Consider the following 10,965-nt stretch of genomic DNA (forward strand, 5'->3'; position numbering starts at 1 on the left):
CAACCTTAGCTAGTTAGAATCTTCCGTATCATTAATAAAGAGTACAGGAGATGAAGTGGTTGGAAAATGTTACATTCCACTTTCCAAGGGATTATTGTAATAGTTCTGCATTCATGAAATCATCAGTCCACATAATTACTTGTCTTTTAATTTAAATGTAAATTCAGATTGAATTGTCGATTGCTGACTTTGGAGTAGTGAGTATCTTAATCACTCCGTATGTATATTATTTTTTTATATTAAGATGGTTTCTTCGAAATAAATTAAATAATGGATCTTGTGAGATTGTATTGTAAAACTCATCAGTTTTGAATATCAATGCATTGAAGTACATACGTACAAGTATTTGGTATAGTTTCGCTTTATAGACCAGATAAATAAGTTCAGAAGTTAAAGATCGATATACAAAAAAGAATTGTTGGTATGTCTACACTTGAACGAGTTGCTGGATATTGAGGGGAAGACAAACGGAGGAACCATTGATACATTGAGAAGCAATGAGAGAGTTGACAGCTTCAGTAGGATGACTACTGTCCCAAAAGAAATGTTTGTTTGGATTTGGGCATGCTTCTAGTAACGGGATGCATGTTAATGTGCCATTTCCCCACGTTTTGCAACATGGATTTTTACTATCTCTTAACCCTGCAAAATATATGTGTCATATCACACGCAATTCAATAAATTATACAATATGTTAGGAAAGGGAAAAAATATAGGTATAAAAATGTTAGTAAAAATAACATATTTTAAGGGATGGATATTAAGGGCATGTTCACATTTACTGAACAAACTGAGCTGAACCGAACTAAAATGAACTGAGCTGAGCTAAAATGAATATTTTATGAGAGAGGGAAATTAGGAGCTGAACTGAACAGAATTGAACTGATTGAAGCTGAATTGAGCTCAACTGACTGGAGCTGAATTGAACTGAAGTAAATGTGAACAGGCCCTAAGTTAAGGGATAGAGCGAGCATTTAAATTGCATAGTATTAAAGCAAATTGATTAGAATATAGGTAGCATACGTACCATGATTACCGGGGTTGATAATAGCATCATAACCAAGCGAGTTTGCACGTCCAAGTATGAAATGAGAATGTTCAAGAGTGGAACTCAATTTCTTCAACATCACATCTAGCTCAGTGTTGAAATTTATTACTATTTGATTTACATTTTCATCACATCTTCCATTGGGCTTGAAACGCTTAATCATAGATTCAAGGCAACCAATTGGTCCGACCTCTAACACTACCACCTTTCTAGCTCCTAATTCGTATAATCTCTGCATCAAAACAATAAAAACTTTTAATTTATTTTGAAAAACTCAATCTAAAATTTTTATATAAAGAACAAGACCTTAGTAGTTTCTTCATGTTTTGATACATCTATCCCAACCCAAGACTTTGCTAATTTTAATATTCTAAATATTGCAAACACAATTTAAATGCTCTTATAAGTCAAGAGTGCATATCCTATAAATTTCTTTTTTAGTACCTCCATTTCATATTAGTTGCAACTTTGGAATATTTTATATTGCAATTTTGAAATATTTTATATCTCACAAATAATACTCCAAAGTTGCAACTAATATGCAACGGAGGTAGTATATGTGTTATATTTGTATATATATTGTACGAGCAGGTATATAAAAATTTCATATATTAATACTTTATTTTTGTTTCGGGATAAGTTATATAAAATAATAACAAAAACTTTTATATACATCCGGTTTACACTAATATTAGTGTACATCGAGCAGTATAAGGGTAACTTTTTGTCTTTTTTGGGTAACTTTTTGTCTTTTTTGGGTAACTTTAAACATAATACAATTTTTATATAAATCAACAACAAGAAAAGTTTTATAAAGGTAATTTAATTACATTCAAACACTAATAATTGATTTTTAGTCATTTAAAATTTGATTCTTTACTAATAAAGCGTAGATAATTTTTATTTGAATTGGGTTACTTTAATTCATATTGGGGTAACTTTTATTCATTTCAGGGGTAACTTTTAATCACTTTAGGTTAACTTTATAATGGATGTACAATAATTATTGTACACCCGATTTTTTTAAAAGTTTGTGAAATAATAATTGTGATGATCACCTGTAAATTTTGCGATAATGAATCAACGAGAAGTTGGGTAAATTCTCGAGGATTGTAAAGTTTCCTTGTTTCAGAAGACTTGCCAAAGTAGTTGCCGAGGAAATCATTACTGCCCATGGAGACCATGAATATGGACTTAGCCAAGTGTTGGGAAACCTGAGTTGGGTTTTCCAATTTTGATGATAAATGTTTCTTCACCGTCCTTTCAAACAACTTTATTTGACTATCTAAATCCAAGCATATCCCCTGAAAAATTTGTGTTTTGTATTAATATAATTAAGTTAAATAATAAACATACAAAGTACAACATATTCCGGTATAATTGTAATTAATAAACAAGCTATTCCATAAAAATGGAAATATTTGTCAATAATTTTTTTTTTGTTTTTCAAATTCGTATACATTACTCACATTTTTTTTTTTTTTGACAAGATATACAATACTTACATTAATCCACACATCAATATTATATGTAGTAGTACTCAAAAAAAAAAAAAAATAAATAAATAAATAAAATTATATGTAGTACTCGGTATTGGTATTACCATACCCATTATTATATCTAGACAATTAGATGAAGTTTATTTTGGCAAAATCTTTGAACAATCTTTTCCAAGGTTAATAAATGGATCTCAAGTGAGGTAGCATGTTTCATTCTGAAATTCATGTTCCAACATTAAGTAAAAAATACTCCTACTATGATTATTGAAAAATGTATTAAAAAACAAGGTCACGAAGCAACATTTGGTAACTTGACTAATAACATGAGTACGAGTACAAGAGAAATTCAGTAAATTATTATGAACTCCTCAAATTTATATGCAGTGATACTCTTGGTAGTATCAAAATTTCAGAAAAGTCGTAAATTATAACCTAGCCAAAAACAAATAAAAATGTCACCCGTGTTCGTTTTGATCCAATTTAAGAGTAAAAAAACAAACAATGCTCTTTGGTATGGATGATTATGTAGTTATTCTCAAAATATAACTATTATTGTACTCTCTCCATTTTATAATGTTAGTCTCATATGGAATCGATCACATAAAATAAGAAAAGAAGAATATTTGGAATCTAGCATTAAAGTACAAATAATTCATAATTAGGTTACCTTATTTAAGTTTTTTGGGTTTTTTTTTAGAAAAGCATAAGTCGAGCATAATGCATATAATTCATTAATTCAAGGTAGTAGAGTCATGTCATTAATCCACATGCAACCAATTAATTCCAAAAAAAATTAAGTTAAAAATTGAACATATTCAATATGGGTATATCTTTTTTAAAGTTGAAACACCCAAAATAGTATATGAGACTAACATTATGAATAATGCTAATTTTTTATTAGCTGATTTTTTTTTCTATTTTAATGTCAAAATTAATTACTACATATAATCATTTATCAAATTTTCAAATTTCATTCATTAACTTAGAAATAATTTTTGAATATTATTTATATAACTTTTCTAATTAATCAACAAAATTTAGGTATTATTATCACTGAAATTTTAAAAAATCATTATCAAATTAATAATAATAAAAAAATATTAATAAGAATAAACATTTATAATTAAATTTGATATAAAAAGTAAGTTAAACCAGCTAATAAAAAATTAGTATAATGATACTCATTTTAAGACCAAATGTATATCATAGAACTATTACTTAAGTGTGCACCACATATATACTCAAGTTAATAACTTGAAACAGTGTATAGTACGTGATGGATAACTACTACTCCGCAAAGCGACATGATTGCTACAAGCACAAATTGCACAATATAAGGAGTAGTTTTATTTGGTCAATCTTCTATTTCTCATATCATAAGTTGGTCAATTAAGTTGGTAGACCTCATTGTATCAATGGAAATATATTTGAATTTGAGTATAATGTTTATTGAAAAGATCATCAATGGAATTTCATCACATGCATGCCGTCAAAATCGGGATTATTCTTGATTGTTTGCCGGTATGTTGCACGAGTGATTTCACAATAGTTGACAACTTGACACTACGTAGATACAGGACACCTTATTATTATTATTATTATTATTATTATTATTATTATTATTAACGGGTTTTTCATTCACTATATATCCATAAACTTTTTAGGATTTATAATATACTTTGGAGTTTTAATAAAAATACACAATATATTTTTATTGACTAATAATTGTTAATTTGTCAATTATTAGGGTTAATTATGACTTGAAATCACCCTAAATACATTCTTTTACCTCTGAAATCACCCACAATTTTTTTCCCACCCCAATTTTTTTTTTCATCCTCAAAATCGATCACACGGATATGATTTTGGAGATTTGGAGTGGTTTCAAGGATTGGACAAAGGAGATTAGTGGTTTCGGGGATAGAGGGATAAATTTAAGGTTGTGTCAATGCATGCATAATTAATCAAATTTCACTCATCTTGCTATCAATCTGTCATTAGGTGTATATGGTGAATTTTTGTAACAATTCAAGAGTATATGATGAATTTGAAATTTGTCGTGGGTATATGGTGAATAAATAAAAAATTAAGAGGTATATAGTGAAAAAAACCGTATTATTAAATATTAATGGAAGTGATAATCTTAAGAAGTACGAGTAGGTGAACTAGTTGAAGACCTGAATTAATTGGAAAAATAAAGCTCTTCTTCTATACGAATAATTTTGTAACATAGCTTTAAGTAGGCTAAAGGATTGAAATACTCCGTAACTAATTAATTAACTAATCAACTTTTTTTATTTTTTAATAAAGACCATAAAATAAACGGTGTAAATTGATCAAGAGTTAAAATAGACGGTGTCAAATACAAGAATTATGCTGTGGCTTTAAAGTTTAATGTAGTCCATGAATCTTTCCATTAAATTAACGTGCATGCATTAACTAAGTTTAATCCGTGGTTATCAATATGAGACCGTCTCTTGCCGTTTTATGTACGTGCAACGTGCATGAATGAGATTACGAGAGCAATAGTAAGTGTATGTACTATGTAGACAATGCATATAATTATGGAAAATGTAAATAAAAATTGAAAAATTATTTTCCTTCAAAACATTTTGCATCAAATCAAACCGAATCTAAGAGTAATAAGCTAATTAATTGAGAGTCTGAGAGCATTATGTAAAAAATGAAATGCAATATTATTGATATAATTGGCGGATATCTTACTATATCTTTTCCAGTTTCGGATAAAATGCCACAAGCACCGGATGCATAATTATACCCCGTAAGTGAATTTGTCCGGAATGGCTTTATATAGGGTGGTGAGAATGGCAGTCCAAGATACTCAGCTACAATAAAAATTGAAATAAATTATTAACTTATTAATAGATCAGATAAGAAACTTGTACGCGTACCAAATCTAAAATTGGAGCATGAGCAATGATGATAAAATCATTAACTAACAATGCATACGTGTAAAAGATAATAAAACATGCATGGACTAAAAAACATAAACAACTAACGCTAGCATTATTATAGAAATATAGAATTACATACATACAAATAATTTCCAATTATACATACTTCGACATTAAAATTGGACACAAATTAAAGAGTATGAACACTAAGTATTTGTTGATCCATTGCATATATAATTCTATAATATGTATAAAATAGGAATTAAATCTATTTCGAGTGAGCACAAGTAATACCATACATACCTATAAAATCGACGAGGAGTTTGCCATTGTTGAACCTTCCCGTAGGGCCTTTGGGGAAATCTTGACCATAAGGGAGGTAGTTTGCTTTGGCCAATGTAGGCAACCAATTGTTATTTCCACCATCAAATAATGAATCTCCAAAAACATACAAAGCCGGTACTAGAGGTGTTGAAGTACAATAATTACACCACAAAAATTGTGACAAAAGCAACACAAAGCAAATATGTTTTGCTTGCACCATTTTTTTTTTGGGGGGAAAAACTCTCGTACCTAAGAAGAAGAAAGGTATGTAGTAGCTAACTAAATAACCTAAATTAAGTACATTATTAATTAAAGAAATTATTGTATATATTAATGTAGGAAAGTCAATGTTTAGTTTAATAATTATGGTGTATAATTGTATTGACATCAATCATATAGTCCATTATGAAAATAATAAAGCTGAATTTGTTGAAGGATGACATGCAAGCAAGTCATATATATATACACCAGATCAATTCAAGTTAGGAAAATTAAAATTATTTGAGTCAACACTTTTTTTTATTAATATAAGTATACTTGGCAATTTTAATAATTAGCATAATTGCATGTAATTAATGAAATTAAAAGTTATCATGATCTTTATGTATTGTACCCTCAATAGTCAATTTTGATACTTCGATCATCTACAACAACGAACGAATAGACCCTTATTACTGCTAGCTTTGCCATGCCCTGGAATAATGTTGAAAAGTATAGAAATTGGACTCTTACTTCCTTTCTTTTTTTGACGAATTAAACTTGAGTATTCAACAATGTCGAAGCAGGCTGCCCCTTGCCTTGATAGTAACGTAAGGTCACTAGGCTACGTGAAGCTACAAAGAACTCAATCAACATTAGCAATATTAAGCTCATTACTAGGTAACACGTACTATTATTGACACAATAACATCATCACCCGCGGCCAAAAGGAGACAGAGGGAAATACTTCTTAGTAAGTTGACACATATAACACATAATTTTCATTGCATGTAGCATGTACTACGCCACAAGTTTCAATTCATAACTCGTCAATAATTGCAACAATTGAAATTTTGCATTAGTTATATACTCGTACTACATACGATTTGGAACACGTATTTTTTACGAGAATATTTTTAAAAAAATTTAATGGGGTACTCTTATATTTGTAAAATGTTACTAAGCTGGAATTCCAATTGTTGTAGTAACTAATAAGTACATTGCAAACTGCAAGATTATATTGTTGGACTCCCCTATTAAGGGTCTGTTCACTTCAGCTTAATTTTAGTTCAGTTCAGCTCTTAATTTCCTTCTCTCATAAAATATTCATTTCAGCTCTATTCAGTTCAGTTCAGTTCAGCTCTAATAAATTAAATTTAGTTCATTTCAATACAGCTCAGTTTAGTAAATATAAACATGTGCCCTAAGAGAAGTAACTCGAGGATAAATCCATACTGTATTTAAAGTGGAATGCAAAATTGTTACTTAGCTTGTAAAATTTATCCTGCTTTTCAATTTATGGCATATTACAGAGTAGAGAGTACAATATTAATATTGACGCAATAAATCAAATAATAATAAGTGTGTCAATAATCATTATATCTATCAATGTTGACGTAATTGTCCATGCATTAGGACTCCATGCAAGCAAATGAGTTTTAAACTTGAACAAGCTGTTGAATATTCATAGGCACGCAAACATCAGAGCCACTGATACAATGAGATGCAATTACAGAATAAGTTGCTTGAGTTGGATGATAACCATCCCAAAAGTAGTGTTCGTCGGGATTTGAGCATGGTGTTCTCCCCGGTTTGCACGACAATGTACCATTTATCCATGAGTCGCAACACGGATTGCTACTGTCGCTTAGCCCTATAATATAACGTATGCACAAGTTACTTTAACAAAAATAATTGATCATGATTTGGGCACGTAAAAAGATTTTTTAAAAAAATGTTGGCATACCATATTTTGTGGGATTGATGACAGCATCATACCCTAATCCATGTGCTTTTCCAATAATAAAGTGTGAGTCTTGAAGAGTAGAAGTTAAACTCTTGAGCAATAATGCAAGTTGAGTGTTGAACATTTTAACGATTTCATTTTTATTTTCATCACATTTATCATTTAACTTGGCCTTCCTAACACTTGATGGAATGCAACCAATTGGACCTAGCTCGAAAACCACAATCTTCCTCGCTCCTAAATCATATAATTTCTGTATAATTAAAGGCAAAAAATCCAGCACTAATATTAATCAAAATTTAGTTGTCACGTACAATCATGTAGTATATCACAAATTAAAAAGGAAAATCATAATAAACTCACCTTTAATTTTAATGATAATTTCTTAGTAAGGAGTTGTGCAAATTGTTGAGGATTATACTGCAATCTTGTGTTTAAAATGCCAAAATAAGTGTTTATGTAATCATTATTTCCAACGGAGAAAATGAAAATGGACTTGGCCATGTTTTGGGATAGCTCCGTTGAGGTTTTGAACTTTGAGCGCGACAATTTTTTCACGGTTTCTTCGAACATTACCATTTGTTCATCCAAATTCAAACACTCGCCCTGTAAATAAATAAGACAGGTTTGAACATTAATATCTTTAATTATATATTTACATACTAATGTTTTTAATTTTGAAATTATGGTTAGTTAAAAGAAATTTTACAAATCTACATATGGATCATAATTAATTAACTTCCATGATGAATTGCACAAATTAAAGTATGAATTTTAACTATATATATTTATTTATTTTTCTTTTATAATAATGTCACCACTTTTTTTTTTTTTTTTGAACAAATAATAATGTCACCACTAATGCACTAATAATCGAGTATCTTCTATGCATGTGGATTACACCATTGACCATTTTAAACTTCATTTAGTATTATATATCTCCGTTATCTTTGGAGGTCAATTTGAGGAAATAATACTTACGAAGTAGCTTGTTAGGTGGTATTCTACGCGTATGCATTGCAAATAATATAATTTGCGTTAACCATGCATTATGATGCATATATACGTTAATATACATCTCAAAAGGTATATATAAGTACTAATATTTTAAGGATCGGAGTGAAAAATTTTTTTATATAAAAACCCAGGTATAGGTATATGTTATAGTGCACCCAACTAATCCAATATTAGTTTTTGCATTTTATTTAATGATTAAATAAACAATTATAATCCATCTTAATAAGAAATAAGTATAAGTTACATCATACGCCCATGTGTATATAACAATTTCTCATAAATTAACCCTCATATAGATAGTATTAAGATATATTATTGATGATGGAGATACTTTGGACCAAATATGGTAAGAAATATACATATACGTACTTATTTATCATATCACATTAAAATAATGAAATGAGCAAAATATTTTCTAAGTGAAAACCATACCAAAGTCCTGCTATTTGTATATTAAGTTGAATTTGTATATTATATGAAACAATATTGATACACTTGCTATAAATTTTTTCAATATTCCTATATGTTGAGATATACTCTTTCAAACAACACATAATGTTCCACTTTTATGAAAGGAAAGAAAATTAAACTTTTATTAGGCTAAGTGGCTAAGCTATTCCTATTTGATATTTAAAGTGGAATTGTAAAGTGGACTCTCTCTCGATAATGGATAGGGCCATGCGCCCATGCCTAACACATACATACTATCAATTCAAACATATGGTGTATTTCAACCAAATTATTCCAATTTCCGAAAATAGGAGAAATAAGTATTTAAAGGAGATCGATGGATTTAATTACTTACAATAAATTTTCCAGTTTCAATAAGAATTCCACAAGATCCAGAGGCATAGTTATACCCCATATACGACTTTGATCTTAGCAGTGTTGATAAGCTAGCAATTCGAGGTGGAGGATATGGCAGTCCAAGATAATCAGCTGCATACATAGCAAAACTCATAATCAAGTCAATCAAATACTCATACAAATTCATATTAAATAAGTTATCAATAATAAAGCTAAGTCTTGGTTCGGTGTTTTAGACTAAGATAAAAGGTTACAGGTTCAAATCCTCCTCCCTTAAACGTGACTATTAAATGTTGTGTAATTAATAGAGAGTAAGAATTATTAGAACATACCTATGAAATCGACAACGGTTTTGCCATTAGTGAATCTTCCAGTAGGTATACCTCCAGGAAATTCGTGACCATACGGAGGGTAATTAGCCTTAGCCAATGTAGGCAACAAGTTATTGTTTCCACTATCAAAAATTGAATCACCAAAAATATAAAGTGCAGGAACAAGAGGTGGTGGTGATATACATTTGGTACACAAAAAATTCGTGAAAAATAAAGATATGTACATGAATAATTCTATTGGTCGTACCATTTTTATTTTATTTTGTGTAGTTGAAATATATATGCAACCTTTTTTTTTTTTCTATTTGAATGGGAAATTAGCTTGTTTTAATAAATCCCAAAAAAGATAGATGGGGATACAAACAATCTAACATGAAAGTTCCATTTATTTATGGAAATGAGTGTTTATGTTGCTTTTTATAGAAGGAAGAATATGAAAGGGTGCTTCAAGGAGTAGTGAATAATGATGCAATCCGCGTATAATTTGATTGAGCCACGAGGATACCATGCATTATTAGGTAAACAATTAATTGAATAATAGGAAATAATACTTCCATTTTTTTCGGAATAATTTCAACGTTTTTTTACAAGTGACCATAAACACTCGTTAGAAAATTGAATTACGATTTAAACTATCCCTTATCCGAAAGTTTTTCATGGACAAAAATGTACTAACTAAAAGACTGGATCATGTGTCTTAACGCATTGTGAGTTATTAGTGATTTTTTTTTTTACATGTATCATTGTTAATTTTTATGGGAAAAGTATTTTTTTTTTTTTTTTTTAGACATGCATACAATAGAGTGTCAGGCCAATTTTTGTTTTAAGCAGAAATTTGATTGATGATGGTGGATTTTATTTTGTTTCATCATCAGAACAAATTGAAGTGAAGACAAAACTTACCTTACATAATATCTTGGCCTAAAACTTCATCAAACAAACAAAAAAAGGCTAGAATTCATCGATAGATAAGATTCATATTCAAAAAAAAAAAAAAAAATCATATTCAGTGTTATTAATGTAACAACACGAGAACTAAAAAAAAAATGATAAAGTACTACTCCGTATTGAACTATTA

General features: G+C 29.3%; 2 protein-coding genes across 2 annotated transcripts; both read right to left on the reverse strand.

The window, feature by feature from the left end:
* Positions 1 to 427: 427 nt before the first annotated feature.
* LOC145555463 (GDSL esterase/lipase 7-like) lies at positions 428 to 6,006 on the reverse strand. Its single transcript, XM_081617200.1, has 5 exons — positions 5,766 to 6,006; positions 5,272 to 5,393; positions 2,107 to 2,352; positions 1,028 to 1,280; positions 428 to 642 (listed from the first exon to the last, which is right to left on the reverse strand). The coding sequence occupies exons 1-5, from the start codon at positions 6,004 to 6,006 to the stop codon at positions 428 to 430; spliced, it is 1,077 nt and encodes a 358-aa protein (XP_081473326.1).
* A 1,417-nt stretch (positions 6,007 to 7,423) lies between these two features.
* On the reverse strand, positions 7,424 to 10,137 carry LOC145555464 (GDSL esterase/lipase 7-like). The gene is made up of 5 exons (XM_081617201.1): positions 9,888 to 10,137; positions 9,554 to 9,687; positions 8,095 to 8,337; positions 7,732 to 7,984; positions 7,424 to 7,638 (listed from the first exon to the last, which is right to left on the reverse strand). Exons 1-5 carry the CDS (start codon positions 10,135 to 10,137, stop codon positions 7,424 to 7,426), a joined length of 1,095 nt encoding a protein of 364 aa, XP_081473327.1.
* Between the last annotated feature and the right edge of the window lie 828 nt (positions 10,138 to 10,965).

This window comes from Chenopodium album, chromosome 8 (assembly GCF_948465745.1).
Source record: "Chenopodium album chromosome 8, dcCheAlbu1.1, whole genome shotgun sequence".
NCBI classification, from domain to species: Eukaryota; Viridiplantae; Streptophyta; class Magnoliopsida; order Caryophyllales; family Amaranthaceae; genus Chenopodium; species Chenopodium album.